This window comes from Coloeus monedula (genome assembly GCF_965178545.1).
Source record: "Coloeus monedula genome assembly, chromosome: 3".
Taxonomy (NCBI): domain Eukaryota; kingdom Metazoa; phylum Chordata; class Aves; order Passeriformes; family Corvidae; genus Coloeus; species Coloeus monedula.
Genome location: NC_138783.1, coordinates 93120516 through 93142267, shown reverse-complemented (window position 1 = coordinate 93142267; position 21752 = coordinate 93120516). Strand labels below are relative to the sequence as shown.

The window sequence follows — 21752 nt, the reverse complement described above, 5'->3', positions numbered from 1 at the left end:
GGGAATATCCATTGCAAATACATCTGCTGTGGTGTTCCGAGAATCCTGATCTTGCTGCAGTAATCTATTTATATATGGCAAGAAAAATAGGAATATATTAGCACAAGAAGGTGATAACAGTATTTTCTACTGTTTATGGAAAGACTGAATCTTACTTTCCAGAATGGATGTAGTCACCTTGATATTCCAAGTAATACTGAATTTAAGCAACCAAAATAGCACAGTGTTTTTGATGTCAACAATAAAGCCATATTTTTCCTATAATGAATCTTCACAATACAGACATATTTTGGTTGCTCAGTCTAGGTCAGTAGACTCAGCATGAGTTACAAAACTATAGCTCAGCTCCTTTCCACAGACAGTGAGTTTTATCTCAACTGTGTGGCTGCTTTCAGTTCAATCAAGTTAGTTTGCAGAGTGCAGATGGCAAAAGTTTATCCCATGTTACAGCTGCCTTCTGATAGCTTAAAGTATTTTGCAGCTTGGTTGGTTTTTGCCTATGTAGTAGAGTTATAAAACACCAGAGCAAACTACACTACAATTGAGATGTGTTCTAGAAGCAGATGGAACTGAAACTTACTCCATGCTTTAGCACAGAGAGAGAGAGATGCTACCAAAATAATACCTGAAACTGGGAAATACTGAGGAGTCTAGAATTCTATTTCCCTTTTAACAAAGAGCTGTTCAAGGAACCTAGTATCTAGGGCAGGTTTGGGCACTGCCCTGCATGGTGCTCACAAGCAGTGTAGACAGCAGGAAAGACTTAAAGGCAGAAAAAGATAAAAGTCACAACTATTTATGTGCATAAATAAGTCTGTAGTAGATGCATGTTAAGAACCGTGAAAAAAACTGAGCGCTTTTTTTGTTTTATTTTAAATACAATTTTTTAAGGACTGGACTCAGCTTTACAGGCAGAGGTGTATGAAAAAGGTTCCCAACACCACCCAAACTGATCAAGTCTGTTCTTACACAATACAGAAGTTGGCAGTAGTGTTCCATGCATGAGAAATACAGCTGTGTTTTATTCCTTAACGTGGCAATCAAAATAGTAAACCATACCAGCACAGCACAGATGTTGTTTTGGTACATAACCTAACCCAAATTAAACAGACATATACAAATACATATATATATGTACTTTCATTAAGCAATAAAGAAACATAATAGCTAATGAAGAAGTTGTGATCCTTCACAGTCATAAGCAGCGAGCTCCTCCCCACCAGAGAGGCCGGACAGAAAGGGCAGGGACTTGATCATTTTACCTGTGTGTGACCTTACAGAGCTGACAGCTGATCAGCAGTGCTCAGTACTGAGTGTGCTGCAGATCACGAAATCCAAAGACTGCTGACTGGGCTGTTAAGAATCTGAATGGGCTGTACTTTTGGAAACTCCTGCTACTATATACAGAACAAGCAGCTGTGGTTGTACATCTTTCAATAGAAATCCAATCCAGGTTACAAAGGGGAAAAAGGCGATTAGGCTGGTGGATCTGGAGCAGCCTAACAAATACATTAATGAAGATGACCTACTTACATTTTTCATTTTGAAGGATTCCTCCTCTAGCCTTTCCACTGCCAGAATGTTTTCAATTGGAATGCTACACAGAGGGTGATCACCTGCAAAACACACAGACACACAGATAATGAGCCACTTACTCACAACTCAACCTTTTGCCCTTTTTCTAAGGGCTGATACAGTTTCTTTGAAGATCATTTTGACTGCTTAAGAAAAGAGGAAAAATCTTTCACTCATCAGGGATTTCCTAGCATGGTCTTTAAGTACTATCTTAAGTAATTTCTGTTTTCAGCTGCACTACCTTACATTAGCAAACCTCTTAGAAACTGACTGCTGCAGCAGGACACAGTATATTTACTGCGAAGGTGACAATGAAATAAATCATTCCTGTGAGCTGAACTGAACTAGTGGTGATGCAAGACCTCAAAGTTGAGTGTGAAATAATGACTGGCATGATCTGAACATACTTCCCTATCTTTCTTACTCCCTATCTACTTACATGATGGAAGGAAGTGGTATTTGTTGTGTACTATTGAACAGACAGGAAGAATTTGCAAAAAGCAAAATCCTTGCTATCAGGCAACATTAAGTGAACACATTTTGAAAGGCAAATCCCTGTCTACTGCACCCAGTTGTGCCAGTGCTACAGAATTTATGAGCATATGCTGAGATGCATCTGAGAATGTTCAGCAGAAACCCAAATCCCAGCTTAAGGTTTGTAAGTTTTGTTTCCTAGGACAATCTAGGTAACCGCAAAACCCACGGACAATGTTAATAACTGATACTAGATAAATATTATCTACTATTACTTTGCTAACTTACAGGGTACTGTGCTATCCAAGAAGCTTCTCTAACTGTCAATACAGACACTAAAAAAAGAGCAAGAACATACAGGCTGACAGACATGCCTGCACTGTGTCTTCTACAGCTACAGATCTAGATCTCAGTCTTCTACTCCTACACAATCCTTATGTTTAATCTTTGCTTTAATGTACCAAAACAAGACAGGCAAACCTTTGTTACCTTTGCTTTTCTGATAGGTAAACTCATGGTTTGTCAGGCGAAACCATCTCTTCTTGAAGTTTTTCATACCAAATCGTTTTCTTCCTTGCGCTCTCTTGATCATGAACCTAGTAAACAGGGTACCAATTGTTACAATTCACCAGCTTTTAAAGATACATGCTTATGTACATGGATTTATATGTGTATATATATATGCATACAGATACATGTCATCACACTTGCAAAGCTTTAGGAGGGGACACAGTATTTTCTAATTATTGAGGCCTTTTCTTGGCAAGGAAGAGAGTCACATTTGGATAGGTTTAGTGCATCTATTAGTTAGGTCTGTCCTTTTTCCAGATCTAGATGAGGGGCAAGGCATGTAACTTGACTTGTAGTTAGTTAACTGAGCTGCAGTTTGTGCCCTTTCTGCAGTTACAAATCCAGCTAAATGGTTTCCTAGTACAGCAGGAAAAAGGCAGAACACGGTTAGTACTGCTCCGCTAAGCCCAACCTGTTGACTCTACAAGCTTTTTTTTCTTTTTTTTAAAGCTATGAGAAAGCTCAAAAGGTTTAGACTATATTTAATAATTAAAAGGCAGGTATAAAGCCTCTGGAGCACACCTACTGTACTCTTACATGCTTTAATCACTCTCAAGCTCTAGAAACAGAATCAGGATGTTCCACAGCCTCATTTGCAATTGCACATAGATACTGCAGTTGGAAATGCAATTTCAGTACCATACAAAGTGATCTCATGGTTGGAAGGCAGAGCAGCCCCCACCCCTTTTCTAGCAGATTAGGGGTGCTCATTTAGTGAGTTGTCAGTTTTATTTAATTTCAAACCTGAATGAGTTTACTGTGAAATTATTTCACTGAGAAACTGTGATACATCCACCACTTTCCTAACCTCTAAATCAATCCAAAAGCTTCAGTGTGACTTTGGTGACTTCATACTGCTTAGCATCACTTTTGTTGGATAAAAATGTGCATGCATATGCAGTAGAGAGTTGATAACAGCTACTCTAAACATTACATTAACTATTGTGACAAATACAGAATAGCATAATGGAGTGGGTAAAATCTATTTACTACAGAGTAGTTCTTATCAGGTAGGAAGGCACTATACAGCACAAAGAGCCCACAGAGAGAACAGCAAATGACTTGAAGATTTTTCAATACCAGAGCTAAAATGATTAGAACAGGTAATACTGTTTCTTGCTTCTGGTACCTTCAGTCACAAATAACTACAATACATCTGACCAGACCACAGGTCTGTTTAAAGCTCAAATTGAAACCCAAGTTCCTTCAGACTTAACTGTTTTGTAACCAGCTGGGCTGGTGCCTGCTGCTTATTCCAAGTTGTGTGGGCAAAAGCTGACAAAGACTGTCTACAGCAACAGGGTTTTTTTTAACTGGTTATGGTCACAGATCGCTTATTCTTAAGATACTCGGACAGTTACTGTCTTGGTCCTTATTCTTGGAATACTAGAGAAATATTTAATAAAACCATGTGATTCAGGTCATCACCAGGCTCATTGGCAGTAGCCCTCAATTCCAGATTAAGGCAAATTTCAAAGCAAGAATTGATATCCCTGGGCAGGACAACATCCTCTTCAAGTTAGTTTCTAGTCCTTCTCATGCCAACACTTAAAGGTGACTTAAAATTGCAAACTCTTACAGAGCCTCCCCTCTTTGAAAAATGCAAACTCCATGTGGCAGAGCTAAGAGCACATTTCTAATTAAATTCTTCATAGTTGATATAGCCAAGAGAAAAACGTGCTTTTATTTTCCAGAGATAGGTGACAAGCACTCAAAGTCACAGAAGTTATAAGGTCAACTTCTTTGTTTCTAGCAATTGCAAAATGTATGAGAAATCAGAGCAAACAGAAGCACAGAGGGAGAAAAAGTCCAAGATTAAACCCATTTCAGCACAATGTGGTTGGAGAGACTGTTTCTTCTCACGCTTATGGCAGACCTGAGTCTGGATCTGCCTTAGCCTTGCTTGGAAGTATCAACATGCCCTTTTCACCAACAAAAACAACCAGTTCTCCTTTTCATTCTCTTCCTTTTGGAAAGAACCAGGCAGGCAGCTGGTAAGCAGTTGGTAAGCAGTGATGGCATGACTGATGTCAGCAAATCCAAGTGCCAATGACTAATCTTTTCATTCTAAAGTACATATGCTATAGCTTTCCATTTAAAGCTCTTAGTAGAGACAAAGATAGATTAAAAAAATAAAAGCAAGCAAAAATATTGCAAAGGCAAATAAAAACACCATTCAATCTGGAGAAGAATCAAATCAAAGGCTGTAAAAAATCCCATGACAAAACATGGCAATAATGCAAAATGTCAGAAAAAACCAGACTGCTGAAAGCCACTTCTTAACCTCGAGAATAATTTACATGAATGCTACTTAAGAAGTGTCTAGAAAATGTATGGTCTCTTCATCACTTCCAGTAAGTTCATCAGGATCCATATAGTGCTTCTTGGTGCTCTGCCTACAGATACAAATCCTTTATTCTCTATTTACAGCAGATTTTTGTTTTAAGGGGAATTAAAAAAAAAAAAAAAAAAAAAAAAAGAGATCAACATCAAGAAATGGGTAACTAAATGTTCTCTGCTGGGTTTACACAGGCATTTCAGGATGGTTAAACAGAGTACTTCCTCCCCAAAGTTAAGTCAGACAAATCTACTGCTGCAATGGACATGCTGTCAGCCAGTAGCTACAGCAAAGCAGCAACTGCCTCTACCATCTTACCTGCATGAACTATTACCATCAACTTTCTTTACTGTTAGTTTAAGAGTCCTTACAACAGCAGCCACAGGCCGAGCAAGAAAAGACAGAAAAAAATCAGACAGGAGCAAAAGAAAGACAGAGGCAGAAAAAATGTTTTACAGTTAGAGGGCAAATGTTACAAACTATAAATTTATTTTGAAAACAAAAAGAATGATAAATGTACAGAATTAAAATAGACAAAATTGCTTCTAAGGACAGAGGTTTATCAGAGAAGTGAACTGTCAAGGTAAAATAGAAGGGGTAGTCATGTTTTCACTGAAAATGTAGTTCTTGCATTACTTAAAGAGACCATGAAAGCTTAATTTCAAACAGCATTTGAGCTTACTGAGCTCTGACAAAAATTTGGATTTTTTTTTTACTTTCTTCCTCCCAGCTCAAAAAAGCTGTTTCTACAGTGCACTTAGATGATCTTAACAACTCAGTTTTGTAACAAAAAATGTCAGCAATTGGTATCTGAAACTAACAGAGCATATGGAACATGCTTTCCAAAAAAGGAAAGGTACTAAAACTATAAACTGTTCCAAGTGCATGTCAAATTTTCCTCGAAATGGCCGTGATAATAGTTAGCATATGAATCTTATAGGGCAGCAAAAGCAAATTCCATTTGCAGGCTTTGCCCTCATTAACTTATTCAGTATCTGTCTTCACAGTCTTCGCAGCGGAATTTTACAGCTTTTATTCACTGGAGTTCAGGAAGAAGACCCCAACTTGATTTTAGTACAACGCTGATTTAAGTTTATCTTGCCTTAGCTGAGCTAATTAAGTTCTACAGGCTTCTCTTTCCTCCTTTTTTTTCAACACACATTTATATTAAGATGTTTAAATCAAATGAAAATATGTTCAAATCAGCTATAGCAACCACAGGGAGGAGAAATCGCAACACAAGAATTTTCCTACATTCTTCTCTGAATGCATGAACGGAATAGGGGTGGCAGAAAAAGAGATGGCTGCCTTAGAATGGGAGTAAGCACATGAGTAGAGGGTTTTGTTGCACATGCATACTTACCCTTCCTTAAGTAATATAGGTTGCTCTATGCTCTTGTGATCTCGTCTTCCTGAAGATGAAATTAGATCTAGAAACTAAAAGGTGAACAAAAAGCAGATGTAAAAATGACAGGGCCACACTCCCCAAATCAAAATCTTTCAACATTTGCACAGCACAGAGCCACAAGAGAATATTTGTAAGAGTAGTTAAACAGAAGGTAATGGCAGAAGCTTGAGGAACTTGGGAGGTTTCCTAGGTTGTAACCTAAAAATAGCACAAAAGCTCTTAAGCAGTAGAACTGCAGATGCCCAATGCTTCTTGCACTTCTCCTTTGTTATGTGGATCTTTCACTTTTGGACTAAGCAATTTTCATCACAGATCTGCAGCATTCTACAAAACACACATCTCAAAAGCTCTAAGCAACAGCTTGTTAATCCAACCTAATTATTAACTAGAAATAGATGCAAAGAGATTTTACTATTCACATGCATGTAATTTGATACAAGTTTCTTGAATATTAGTTATCAGGAGTCTGCTCTTCTCAACACACTTCCTGGTTTACTAACAGTATGTATTGCTTTCTAAGATTCAACTTCAACAGCACAGCAGGATTTTTAGAACTTTCACATACATTACTTACATTTTTTACTGCATCGGCATATTTCTGTTCATTGAAATAGTCATAAAATGTAGCCATGTAAGATTCCTTGAAATTGGCCTGAAATACAAAGCCAAAAAGATGCATATCATCATAGAGTTTATTACAGAAAATATCATTGTTAATAGCAGTACGTCAGGAGGAAAGCCACTGCAGATAAGACAGGGTTTTTTTCTGGCCAGAAGTAAAATAAGCAAAGTGCTACTTTCATGTTATACAGCACACATTCAGTAGTACCAAACTTTTATTTCAGAGACATAGCAGAATGCATTTCTTATGTTCAGTTACTACAGTTAATAATGTATTCTTCAAATGCTTCAAAATTCTGCTTTGGCTTTTAATTTTCCTCTGGAGAAGAAGCGTAAGAAAAGGAATTCTACTGTCTTGAAGGATTCATAATTGAGGTACACAGTCACCCACAGTTGCCTGTGTGAATCCTAACAAGACCCCAACCACCCCGAACTACCACCAGCTACAGCAGTGCAGTGCCTTAGATACACTTATTTCAATCAAACATCCAGAGTATGGGCATCTAGATCTAATCTCACCATTGACAGACAGACAACTGAACTGGTATGAAAAGGAAAGTACAGCCCTTCCCCTTACGGGGTGACTTTTCTCAGTTGAGTTTTAAAATGCTGAAACAATCTATAAAGCCTGTAGAGTTGCTAATCGTGTATCACAGATAAGTAGAGAACTTCACAGGTTCTCCTGATCATTGTCTTTCTTCCAGAGAAGGAATGATAAGCTCTGAAGTAGACTTCTAGCTTGGTCATGCCATTTGCTTTACTGAAATCTAGTTCAGATTAAGACAGATTTAGTTTTCCTCTAAGCATGAGAGGCTTATAATCAAAGCAAACATAACCAGTTTTGCATAAGCCTAGTGCAATTCAAGTATTTTAAAAGCTTAATTACAATTAATGATAAAAGATTAAAAAAAATCACTTTCCTAAATTAAGTCATTAAATGAAAATAGCATACTTACAGATTTAGATTTTGATAAGCTGCCTAGTGTTTGAATGGTTTTAGAGATAAGTGTCAAAGTTCGAGAAGTCTGAGGATCCTAGGAAAGAGAACAATATTACATAGACTAGCTATTTAAAATAATGAATAGAGGAAGGTAAACTGTGTTTCTTTTTTCGTATTTCACTTGCAGAAAGGAAACAGAAGATTAGAAAATACCCCAAATAAAACACTGCAGGAAAAGAGTTGCTTTTATTTTAAAAGGTTTTTGACTCTTAAGCCATCATACTCCACAGCTACCCTACTGACCTTCAGAGATCCAAAGGCAATCGCTCGCAAAACAAAAACAAGGCTGTCCACATCCTCCCCACTCCCAATAAGAACAACTACAAGAAGCCTGGCATACATTGCTTAACATCCAAAATACTTCCAACACTGCTGAAAATCAATCCAGCATTAATGTGATATGGCAAAACCAAAGCAATGACCTTCCTTCCACAGCAGCTTAGGCCACCTACCTTGTTTACTCTTAAATTTCACTCTTCTTCCAGTATCTCCCAAGTTCTTCACATACAAAGTCATTCAACATATGCTTCGTATCCAAGACAGATAAAACAGATCTTTGAACTAACAAAGGTACTTTTCCTAAAGGCTATTGAATTGAACAAAGAATTTCGACAGACAGACTATGGTGACAGAACCATAAACATAGCTAGAAAAAAACTGATACAGTACTTACTGGATGGTGTGGTGTAAGCTGAAAGAGGTTTGGAGAAAGAATGGCAGGAGCAAAGAACCTCAGGAAAATAAAGCTGCTGACAGCTGTGTACCTTACATCTAGGTCACCTATTAAAAAAAAAACAAACCAAAAAACTCTACTCAGCATTTCAATAATCCTTCCTGAAAAGCCTCCTGTAATTATCACAGAGCCTTGAGAGAGCTAACTCAAGCATGTGCTGGGTAATGTATATATTTGCAGGTTACAGGATTAACTGATCATAGAGGATTTGGAGCCAGATATCAGCTAGCCTAACCCAAGGAAATGTCAATGAGAGCCTCTTTAAAAATAAGCAGGTCCACAGCATAAGCTACAAGAACACCAACCGCTCTTCCACCACACAGGGAATTTCATAGACATCTGTGATTCCATATATGCACTAAAGTATGATGAATAATTTATACAGTTCATGAAACGTTCAGGAGAGGCCAACTCTCATTTACCTACTTATAGCCCTAAGTACAAGTGCTGTACAGACTCCTAATGTATCTATTCCAGTTGGTAGTTACAGAAAAGACGCTTTACCTCTTTATTTAAACATAAAATAAAAAACATGACAGCACAGTCAATGGCTTTTTGCTTGAGCTTCCCTACTCTGAAGTGCCTGTTTAAAAGCTGAACTCATGTTACTCTCTTTAACACTTCCTTACTGTAATCTGCATCCCTTCATGAAAATACATAGCTTGGTTGTTTTGCTTAATTCTGGTTTTATATTGTCCACTTACTCTCACAGAGTCAAAACAACTAAGACGGACTGGAAAGAACTGTCTCTTGACAGCCAGAAAACCTTTGCAGCACATGGGCTCCTAGAGCAATGAGCTTGCAGTAACTCCAATTTATAGACTGGCTTTTATTACAGATTGACATACGAGCAGAAAATAATTGCACTGCATGGAATCTGCAGAATGAGCCATTACAGAGCCCTGAACATTTGAAAATTGAGCATGCTTTCCAAATACTGAACTCAGAAACACATACCATCATAATGACCTTTATAAATGCTGTTTTCCTTTGAAAGTTATAAGGAAAAAACTCCAATCATCATTAAAAATCAATGTTCCTTGTGGAGTGAATAATAGATGAAAAAACAGCATTAACATACTGCAAATATTATTTTGAATAAGCTGCTGTTCAATTACTAAATCCAACAGGGATCATGCAGACTGCTAGACTACACCTGTGTTTAAAACTATCAGTTATGTAAAATATCTGTAAGCTCACCTTGAAAACGTTTGGCAGCTGATTCTCTCAGTGAAAAGAAAATATCGCACATCACTGTAGGGCAGCTTACACCAGATTTTGTAATTACAGTAAAAATGCGATCAACATATTGCCTCAGATTTTCCTGAAAAAATGCAAAGATTATGATAAAATTAGTATAATTTCCTGCTGTGGAAAGTGGTACTATTCCTGGTTTTATTCATAGTGGCATCATTAAAAGATTCCCACTTTCAACATTATACACTTGAAAAACAAACTCTCACTCAATTATACTGTTTGGGAAATGCACATATTGAAGTAGAAGAGTAAAAATATCATTCCTATCAAACCAAACATTAAATGATCCAGCCGTATGGCATATCATTCCTTCTTCTAGCACTGTTTACTACATCATCACCAGAATCATAGAATCATTAAAGCTGGGAAAGACCTCTCAGATCATTGAGTCCTACTGTTAACCCAGCACTGCCAAGTCCACCACCAAACGACATCCCCACATGCCACATCCACATACTCTTGTACATTTCTAAGGATGGTGATTACACCACTTCCTTGGGCAGCCTATTCCAGTGCCTGACCACCCTTAAGGTGAAGAAATTTTCCCCCAATATGCAATCTAAGCCTCCCGATGCAACCTGAGGTCTTTTCCTCTTGTCCTGTCACTTGTTACTTGGGAGAAGAGGCCAGCCCCCACCTTGCTACAACCTCCTTTTAGCTGTAGAGAGAGAGAAGGTCTCCCCTGAGCCTCCTCTTCTCCAGGCTAGCCACAGGCTAAGTTATCCTTGTCCTCAGGGCGGCAGGAGAAATCATTAACTTTCTACAGGTATTGCATTTATAGCATAATGTAAAGCTGTTGCAAAATAATTATAAGGGTGGTGTCAAGAAAGCTTACAGTGTATTCTAATGACAAAATTATTTGCAAGATCAAACTTCTGAGGACCTCAGTTAAACTTGATGGCATGAACAGAGACTATCTTCAAAATCTAATGCATACCCTGTTATTTTCCAGGTTTTCACCATCTTTTAATTTCACAGGATCAATTTCACAAGGCTTATGGACCTGGCAAATCTAGAAAAAAAAATATAGTGAACAATTGGTATACAAGTTTATTTACAAGTAGAAGAAGTTTTGTAAAAAGCATAATCTGTTAGCTTTTGAGATGAGAGGTAAAAAGCAAAACCCCAACTTTATAAACAGTATTTTTTTCTTTTAACAGCAAAGGTAAATTATGTGTGATCTTTATCTTTTCCCAAAAAGTAGCATTAATTCATTCTACCCTTTCCTTCAACTGAAATGCAGAACTGCTCTTTAGAATCTCTCAAGCAAGGCAGTTCAAGAAAACTCCTATTCTTCCAAAACAGTCACCTTTGAAAGTATATCCATATTCTTTAAACCTTGACATTTTCTGATGAAACATTAAGACAAAAACAGCTGAAGAAATTGTCAAATCATTTAAAGGAAGTCTGTGGTCTGAAAGTACTGCCCAATTACTGCACTAAAATACCCACACTCACCATTCTGGACTGGATAGATAATAAACCACTGTTACAATACAAGCATCACATGCACAGTTATCTAAGAGTAACCGTATCCCTGTATACCCACTGGATGAAATGCATTACTTACAGCTTCACAACAGCTTTCTATTGTACATACTATTTACTAATTTCTCAGAAACAATATATGCTAGTTTTTATAAAACAAAGCAATGTGCTTTAATAATAGAAATTTTCCTCCCCTTTAATGCAATCCAACTGTTTCTGAATTGGGAGACTCAGCTGTGGCTAACCTAACACACAGGATCCTAAAGCAGAAACAAGCTATTAAGCATTATTCCGACAAAGTGTTCTTAAAATGAGAAGTAATAAACAGTACTTGTTCCCTAAAGGCCTTTATAATGACATTCTACCAAATAAACAGTCTAAACTGTTCTTACCTCATCTATAATTGGCTTTAGTGTAACTTGCAGATAATGCATCCCTGCCAGTTTCATTGTCTCATCAATGCACTTGGAAGTTAACGAGTTCCCTCTGAAAATGGTGTTTGGATCTCTGGAAGTGAACAATTTACTGCAATTTAGTCTCTTTGTAATGAACTGCTAATACACAGAAATAAAAGCAGCAGTGAAAGGTGACAGAATCCTGGGTTTGAATAGTCAGGCAAGACTTCCCTTTGACACCAGCCTGCCATCAAATGCAGTCATGCAGCATTTAGTGCACTTCCAGGGTATAACATAAAAGCAGCAGCCTTGGAAAATCCAGAGGGACTACAGATCTTCTTTGTATTAGCATCATGTGCTCAGTGCACTATCCAAATACACAGCAACACACAGGCTCAAATCAAAGAGGTCTGCAACACAAATGTGGGAAACACGTCTGTTTTCACATGCTACTGAACAGTGCTAATTTGAATCAGGGAAAGAGGCAGTGATTTTAGTCTCACAACTACACTGGATATTGCACATGACCTACTACTCCCACCTACAAAGTAAGTACTTGTGAGCTGGGAGGAAGAAGAGAAGGCAGGCTCCAATGACATAGTTCTAAGGGTCTTAGAGCACTGTTCTATGACAACACAGTGCAGATCCCAGTTTGGCCCAGAGAACTGTGTGGCAAGGTGGCATCCTGCAGACTCCCAGGTTTTTCTGAAAAAAAGCTCTTTGCACAGAACTCATCACATACTACACATACAGCCTCTGTGACCAGTAAAGCTTCAGCCAGCTGCTCTATCACATACCTGTACCTCCCTTGCTTAGCAATGTACGTTATGCAAACAGGTACATAATCAATCAGTGATCTCATCTACAACAGGTACAATTAAAACCTGTGCTTACTGACAGCACACCAAACCTGGAACTGAAGTTATTTGCTTGCTCATATACACACTGATATCTTTTCTGGTTTTACAGCTCGCTATGGTTGTACTCATTTACAAGCAGTAACAGGAAAATTACTTTGCTGGATTCATAATTTTGTTTCACAAAAAAAAGTAAGCTCACTGACTGTTACAAATGCCAGAAAGCCCTGAAAACAAACGCCATCTTTGCTGCTTTATCACAGGAGCATGACTGACTACGGATCAGCAAGTCTCCTCATGCTGCAGAAACCATGCTGTTTCAGCCAACCTGCAGCTCAGAAAAAATACACCTACCTAAAGCAAAGAACACACTTGATCCCTCAGACACTCTGAAAAGAGCCAACCCACACAAAGACTTTATTTTGCACTAAGGAAGTTTACAGTCAGTATCTGTCATTCCCCTTGACTCCCAGTTGCCTCTTCCACTGTTAATCAAGAGCATAACAATACAGGCACAAGGCTTGTGGCAACATATGTTATTTAGGACCTGCTTGGTACGAACACTGTGATCTTATGCTACTGAACTATCAGCCCACCAGTAAGTCAAACACCGAACTCAAAAGAAGCAACTGAAAAAACCCAACTTCATCTTCTGCCATCCCATGCCAAATTCAATCCCATCCTTAATCCTTCACCCTCTAACTGGGAAGATTAGACACACAGCTTGCCTTAAATATTCATGATTAGGAAGGAACTTGCTTGTTGTTCTGAACAAATTAAACGAACACTCAGCACTAAATGATTTATTAGCACATGATAAAGCTGAAATTATTTCATATGAACAGCTGAAGATAATGTAGAATTTTGATTGTCAAATATACTTAAGACTGAGAAGAGTAAAAATCCCTGCTCTCAGATGTTAGAACAGTCTTGCAAATCATTTTCACAAAAAATGATGGGAACTCCTCCTAAAGGTCAAATTAAGCAGCTCTTGAGAGCAGTGAAAGAATTTATAAAGAATCCTGCCACTCAGCTAGGAAGAACAGGAACCACTTTGACATTTTCTTCTGAAATTGCATATTTCTAGAAAATGAGTGAAGGATTCTAGCACTAGCCAATGCAGGTTAGGTATGCTCGATAGCAACTTGGTTTTTGGTACTTACTGAGTTCTCTTCACTTCAGCATTCGCAATGGCACTTATGAAAGGCACAATTCGGCCATAGTGTAAGAAAAGCCTGACAAGAGGTATGGCCGCTTCCTGTTTTTCTCTGCAAACTTCACCCAAAATATGTGCAGCTGATGCTGAAACAGGCTGAACAGTGGAAAATAAAAACTTTGAGAAATCCTTCCAGAACAATCATTCATTCTTTCTTTCCCCATTAGCTTCTTAATGTAGAACCCCAGACAGCAGTTGCAATGGCCAGTTACCCAAATGTCTGTATATAACGTGGGTGGATGTTACATCACAGTTTTTGTAGGCTGTAAGTTCTGGTCACAAGAGGGCAGCAATTTAAAAACGATTACAGTCCAGTCTCTTTTTATTCCCCACATTTTTAATGGCTGTCTTTCAATAAATGTCACCTGCCTGGGAAGCAAGTGAAGAGAAAGAACTCTATCTAACCCTTTGCAATTTCAAGTCACAGTGAGTACAGAACCCAGTTCTTTTACTGAAAAAACCAAAGCACCATTACAACTGTAAAAAGTATACATAAGGGCCCACACAGTCCAAATCTCTGATGTTTCAGGATTAGTTCTTTAGTTTGGGTTTTTCTCAATTATGCAATCGAACCCGTTCCTCTCCAGTAAAGGAAAACAATTGAACAAACGGAAGCTTACTTGGCATTTACACATGTAAAATTAAGAAGTCACAGAGAATATGCTGCTGCTAAAACCACTGTGTTCCTGGGTGTGCCTTCACCCACCATACAGATAAAGATCTCTGCAAGGACTGAAAACAAGCACCAGGGATATGCAGAGCTTAACAAGGCTCTGAGGTCTGAAAAGGAAGAGCTGACCTCTCTGGTAATTACACACCTACGGTGCCAGCAAGATAGTGACAAATACTCAGACCCCTGTGAAGATGATCTGCAAGTAAATAACAAACAACACAAGCTAATTACCTCAACATCTGCAGATTTTAGCAGGATGTCTCTCAGCGGACTGTAATAGTCTGAGGAAAAAACATGGTCCTCAGTGTAAACCACATTTAACCTTAAGGAACCGAGGTCATCAGGTTTCAATGACTTGTTACCATTATCTCTGGGCTGCAGAAAATACCTGATATGCAAAAAATAAGACAGAAACTTCGTGCTGAAACACAAGATTTTCTCAGGCTATATATGAGCACAGAGAACTGTACAGATACACAGTATTTATATATGCATCAAACTCTTGAGAGCTCCGAATCAGACTTCTTAATTAAGCTTGCCAGTCTGTTTTGCACCAACTGCAACATGGGAAGTTCTGAACATAAAGATTTATGTAGATATGATTAAAAACCCACACACTAAAACCATAGCACTGCTGATGGACTGCAGTAAATAGTATAAAACCAACATACTAGAACTCCCACATGCTACAGAGAGGCAGACTGAAACCTCTAATCACATTATCAAAACTTCTTGTTCTTACACTTGCTAAGATTACTTTGGCTTGCTTACAAAAAAGATACAAATTAAATCCATTTAAACTTTATCACATAGCAGTAATTACTCTTAAGTCTTCAGAGCAGACATATGTTTCTACTTATTCTCCAAAAGAAAATGTCAAATACCATGCTTCGTAAGAACTAGACTGTCGGAGAAATTTCAAAGGGAGCCTCAGTTCTCCTAGAAACTCATCACCAAACTTCAAGTTACTGGCATTCCAAAGATCAACCCTGTAATAAAAACAAATAATTTAAAATATTACTAAGAAATTTAATTTTTTTTTTTAAATCCCAACCTTTTTGCCAATTTTTTGGGGATTTTTCCCCTCAAGTCTATGACTTAGAAAGACTTGAAACTGTACAGCAATAGTTTCCAAATAGTAACGGATAACCTTACCTTAGGTTTCTGAAGCCTTACAATTCACCTCCATAAAACATCAGTGAAAAATGTCATTCAGATTAACTTTTTCTCATCTGTACTGTTTCCACTGTCCATACTGATAAAGATTCAGAGGGCTATCTGGCTATCCCAGATAATGGAAAAATACAGGTAAAATGGACACCAGGGGAAAAAGCACAAAGTTATTTAAGGACTACATATCCTCAGAGTCTGTCTAATTTGGGATAACTAACAGCTAAGTGGCAGCTTTACAGAGTTAGTTCTACACAGTTTTTCCCAGTTTCTAGCTCCTAGGAAGACTCCTGTGTCAAGCATATACATTTACGGCACCTAAACTAGTTCTGCAGAGATATTCAAAGCCTTAGGACAGTTCTACCATTTGGTCTAATCTGTGTATTGGCTGAAGCTTACACAAATTTTGGCACTTGGTCCCTCACATTTGGAAAGTTCTGGTATCTATCTGTAGATTTCTTCCCTTTCATACGCTCTTCAACATCTGGATGGAAAACAACTGCATTGAGATTCAGAGCAGAAGTACTGGTGTCCAACCCAGCATGTAGGTAAATGCTACCATACTCACCTTGAAGCAAGGGTTTCAAACTCCAGGGTATTTGTTTCTGTATGTTTTTTAAGGTTTTCTCTCAGAGCTATTTCTATTAAAAAACAGTATCAGCTGACTATTTTGCAGCTAAGTGACAGCTTGAATGTGCCTTTAACTTTTGGGGGTAAAAACACTACATGGAAATAAATACAGGTTTTAAATCATGACAGTTTTTAGAAGAGCAACTGTAACTCGGATAAGGTGCAAAGCCAACCAGTTGTGGACATATTTACACAACCCTCCTGGTGTCAAGCAAATCACAGTAGACTGGCCAAGGAACAGATGTCAACAGCCCTGTTAAAGGTTTATCCTATCTTATGCAAGCAAAGAATACACTACTTTTAAGTCCTCTGAATCTTGTATCTCTTAACAGCGCCTCCTGCATCAGGTGTCATACAGTAGGCACACCATCAGCTCACACTGCATGCCTGCTAGCTAAAGTTCTTCAGACTCTGATAATTTGGACAGTATTTCTGCCCAGCAAGAACTCTCCAAAAGGAAAAAATCTTCTTTGAAAATTTGACCTTCTCTCTCCTTTCTCCATATTTGATGGGTTATTATCTTGCTGATCAGTTCAGACAGCTAAAGGCAGCTTCAGGAGGAGAGGAATCTTTAAGCCTATTTATACAATCAAACTTACGATTTACCAAGTATTTACAGGCTACTGGCTTCTAGTTTATCCAAACTCTTTCAAGATGCCAACTAGCAATAACACTTTCAAACACAGACAGCTAAAGCAGTTACAGTGCTTACAGAAAAACAATCAGTGCAAGGGATCTGTACAAGAGGAACTAACTAAGTAGATCTCACTCTACACAGTAAGCAAAGCAGGCATACAAATTCTGAGGTTACTGGTTTGTGCTCTTGGAGTACAAAGAATAAACAGAGTATATTAAAAATGTTCATACACAGACCTCAGAGTCTAAAAGATCACTGTTTCCCAAGATTTTTAAAAGGCAAAATTATGACAAGTGTTATTCTGAAACTGGTCAGATTGTAGTCACAGAAAGAAACAAACAGGAGAGAGGGGGAGGAGAAACAATGAATTCACCAGAACATCTGGTCCCCCAAGTGTTGATATGCCCTGCCTACAACTTCCTACACCCACTCAAAAAGAGAAAACTTTTCATAGCTTTAGAGAGAAATCATGAGAGACTAAGTCTCCTCTTTACTCTGTGGAATTGTATGTTTCTCAGGAGAGAAAAAGAAAACAAATCCCCAAACCCATAAACTGTATGATCTGTCCAGAGGGCATGGGGGAAATCTAACTCTCACTAAACAGAGTGGAGGAAGTGAGTGGGGGTGGAAGGGGAACCCAAGATGGAAACAAAAACACACTGTCCCACAGGGGACAAAAGCTCTAAGGAGAATTTGCCCAACCAAGACTAACACTTTATCTGCTTTTGCCTGTTATTTAGGCACTTAATCTTTTCCCAACTATTTTGCAAGCCTGCTCTCAAACTATTCCAGTATATCACAGTGTACCAGACTGTGATATACTGGTTTTCAGGAATGACACACTTTTCTGAAGCTCAGCTCCACATACATTATTGTTGCAGATGAGTCATTTGTTCAGACTATATATTTAGCAAGTAAAACAACTGTATAATTTCATTTAGCGCAGTAGTACAAAATAAGAATCATTGGAATATTAAGCAGTATGTAAGCACTGTACACCAATGTCTAGCGTCTCCCTCAAAACTATCAAAAAATCCTTCAGAGAATCCTGGCTTCCATTTAAAATCAGTGCATGGCTGAGCACCATGGTTACAAAGACTAGACTGGAACTTCTGAGACATGGTGTAGATGCCCTTTTCATCACACACATCCCATGGAATATGGGGCATGGTACTTCATATCTGCCTACACGATGCAAAGCTTTGCAGAAATATAGTCTAGTGCTAGGCCTAGGTCAGCTGCTGTGCTGCAACACTGACACCACCACAGCAGCTCAGCGCTGCACCTGGGCCTTTGCTTTTACTCCCATGAGCTAGCTGTGGTTGTGCTACCTTTGCACAGCCTGACGCAAATGTTCTCTGAAAGAGCTCAGCTCTTGCCTCTCTCACATATGAATAGTTTCCTTTTCCTGCCTCACAGAGTCATGGCAAACACAAATCTATTAATGCTCCTGTAGTGCTGTGATACTACATTGAGAGGCTACACGAACCAGCAGCTGACTGTCAAATCAGAACAGCCCTCAATCCATTCATGAAGACAGATGTGTTTTGCTTGCTGGGATTAAGTATTGTTCCCCCTTTCTGATCTCCCCTCCTTTCCTTATAGCCAGTTGCGCTTCTGAAGAACTGTGGAACCTTCTCTGGTGAGAATGCATGGGGAGGGAGGCAGTGCTACTATTCTTCCTCCAAATACTAACATAAAGGAGAGGGGAATTTCTCACCACCTAATGCAGATATAGCAGTTTTCATTTACTGTGAATACAGATCACCAGATGGCCCAGTCTCCAAGTTTCAATAGTACGTGATGGTAAGATGCATGTGACACTTTCCAGTTTTGCACCTCCTATTGTTTTCTCACCTCTCTTTATACTCACCTCTCCCCACAGACACTGTTGACTGGCCTCAGCTTTAAAATAGTACTAAGAGGGTGGCACAGGGTGGGGCAGGATTGTTTTGGTTTTGAAATCAGAATTGCTTTTTCCTGTGCAACTGATTTCACTTTTACCATACCAAATCTTGCAATAAAGGGTTAAAGCTGGGAAGGCAAAAGAGAAGAGAAACTGTCTGTGCCCCAGAAAAACTCTGAGTTCAAGAATTTCCTTTCAGGGAAGAGGGACTTTACATAAGTTGCTAAAATTAGGTGATAAAAGAAAATATACTCTTTAACTGAGAGCATCACAGAGCCTCTGGGCTGTCCTGGGCAACTGAGAGAGGGAGGAAAGGGGAGCCCAGATATAAAAAGCTGTGCTTAATGACAACTTCATATTAGTATACACACAGTGTACATGACAAACAAAGGAAAATAGTAAGGATCTCTCCTGCATCAGAACCAACATACATATTCAAGATACAATCTACAGGACAGTGGAGGTAAATAAACATACAGATACAGTGACAAAAACTCATCTTGATGCATCAACAGAAAAACTATGCTTGCCACTTTGCAAACAGTCTACTACAAAGTTACACAACTTTGGAAGACAATTTTTAACTAATAATGTATTTTATATTACCTAATCTCCATTTTGTCCACTTCATCTACATCTTCAATGTCAAAATGGGATTTCTTGTTGTAGCTACTGGGTCTTGTAACCTAATAAAAAGGAGTGTAGTGAGCTAAATCATGACAAGGAGGAAACTTTAACAGCTTTATCTGATACAAAAACATTCGGATGTAACTTTTAGAAAGCTTTGGAAAAGCACAGTATTTTACTACCAGCAGTGACTTCAGTCCTGATACTGAAAACATTCATACAAGCAAGTAAACATGTTGACTAAACAGATTACTGACTATAAAGTGGTGGTTACACAATCACATCCAAGAGTAAGCAGATACTCTTGGACTACTCTGTAGTTTTTTTTACAGAGAAAGACCATCTTTAATATTACTACAGCACTTTAAGTTTACATTGACAATAGAAAAATACCAGTGAAAGGAGCACCACTTTCATTATCCATCTAGGGAAATAAAAGGGTAATTAATATTTGGGATTTAAATACAGCTGTACAACACACACCCTGAGGCACTCTGCAGATGGCAGGGAAGGAACCACAACCACCCTTAAAAACATTTTGCAGTGTACCCAATTAAAACTGGGAAGTTCTTCCTGTCCTGATATCCTGGAAGTCAGTTCAACCTGCCCATACAACAAATACCAAGCAGACCAAGCATCCAAGAGACCCTAGCCTGTGTTATGCATATCAGAATATAGAAGCAGCTACACAGTTCACCAACCATATTTGCAAGACTGATTAACAGGAAAGCACAGGCAAAGAAAAAAGGAAAGAAGTACAGAGCATTAGCATAAAAAGTTTTAGTACAAACGTTTCTTAAAATTTGTTTTCTACCATGACTGTAAAAATACTTCGATGTTGTATTTTTGTATAGTGTGTCAGAAACTTAAGAAAAAGGTTACCCCACCCAGCTGAAACCACAGCAGGAACTGATCAAATGCAGGGGTGTATGATGATGTTTGGGTTCAGCTCTGGGTTCCTGCATAAAGAAGCTGAACTTTATTGTAGGCTTGAATATGCTTGTGGCTTCTCACCCACAAAAATTGGCATTTATTGTAAACTTGACTGTTTGGTTTTGTACTGTACATGAGATACAAATGGCAAATAAGGGAGGCAATGATACAGTTGCCTAAGTGGAGAAGAACCAGAAAACAATCTTTGGCACAGGACACTCAGTGTCTTTTGTACATGTGTACGTGTGAGGCAGGCAACATTTTCAAAATGATACACAAACACTAAAATGTACTACTAGCAGCACTGGAGACCAAATGCTCCAGACTAATGGAGTCAAATGCACCTGGTAAGCCCAACAGCACTGTGGATTTAAATACAGTCTACAACTTCAGCAGTCAAACACAAATTCCTCACCCTAGCCTTGCAAATACTTTGCTGTTTCTGCAAAGTATCCTACAGGCCTGTAAATGACAGTTTCTACTACCACTGTGAAGCTAATGGTGTAATTTTTAATAAGGAAGCAAACTTTTAAGTCTCTTACTATCTGTAACCCAGGAGTTGTTCCAAAAAGCTGCAGCATAGGTGTGACTTATGGCATGTCCCTTCTAAGTAAACACTTTCTAAGAAGTTTTGCTGGATCTGCATGTATGACATCTCTCTGTTTACCCATATGACTACTTAGTGTGCACATCAATACAGCTCGAGAGTGGTATTCCTAAAGAGATGGTGGTATGGAAGTGGAGATGAGGAAATTCCCAGTCCACGGTGCTAAACTAGCTGACCCATAACATTGTACAAAAAAGGGGGCAGAACTCTGCTGTGTTGGTCCCTTTCATCTGACAAAGCTGGCAAGCCATTTATCAGCTGCTCAGGTTCTTTTTTCAGCACACACAAGTTTACAAACGGGTCCCCAGCACTTCCCTCTTGAGTTCCTGTAAGAGGACCATTTTCCTGTAGCTGCACACACAGCTCCACACTACTCTGCAGCTGAAACAGTGGTGAAAATTGCTCCTATCAGGTGCAAGTTTCATTCACAGCACCCCTTAAATAAGCGTTCTATTTCCCAAACCAACAATAACCTATTTTTCATTTAGAAAATTAAATCTGTGTGACTTTTTGGTAGTAGAAAGAAAAGCACCCATTCACTGTCTTTTACAGATAAGCTTCTTCCTTGGAGGCTTGGACAATCACAGTGCTGCAGGCTACAGGGAAGCTGATGAAGCTGTTTAGAAGCAGAAAGTGA

General features: G+C 38.6%; 1 protein-coding gene across 2 annotated transcripts in view; it reads right to left on the bottom strand.

Annotated features, from left to right (window-relative positions):
* Positions 1–21752, bottom strand: part of RASA3 (RAS p21 protein activator 3) — a 131365-nt gene that overhangs the window by 7244 nt on the left and 102369 nt on the right. Inside the window, exons 8-21 of one of the 2 annotated variants that reach the window (XM_082277551.1) lie at positions 19555–19634; positions 15490–15594; positions 14837–14993; positions 13880–14028; positions 11857–11971; positions 10914–10988; positions 9920–10043; positions 8660–8766; positions 7943–8020; positions 6940–7017; positions 6321–6394; positions 5276–5323; positions 2539–2645; positions 1534–1616 (exon numbers count right to left, since the gene is read on the bottom strand). In XM_082277551.1, the coding sequence (XP_082133677.1) occupies positions 1534–1616; positions 2539–2645; positions 5276–5323; positions 6321–6394; positions 6940–7017; positions 7943–8020; positions 8660–8766; positions 9920–10043; positions 10914–10988; positions 11857–11971; positions 13880–14028; positions 14837–14993; positions 15490–15594; positions 19555–19634 (1380 nt within the window). The remainder of the gene's footprint in view (positions 1–1533; positions 1617–2538; positions 2646–5275; positions 5324–6320; positions 6395–6939; positions 7018–7942; positions 8021–8659; positions 8767–9919; positions 10044–10913; positions 10989–11856; positions 11972–13879; positions 14029–14836; positions 14994–15489; positions 15595–19554; positions 19635–21752) is intronic. The other variant, XM_082277552.1, reaches the window with a different exon arrangement.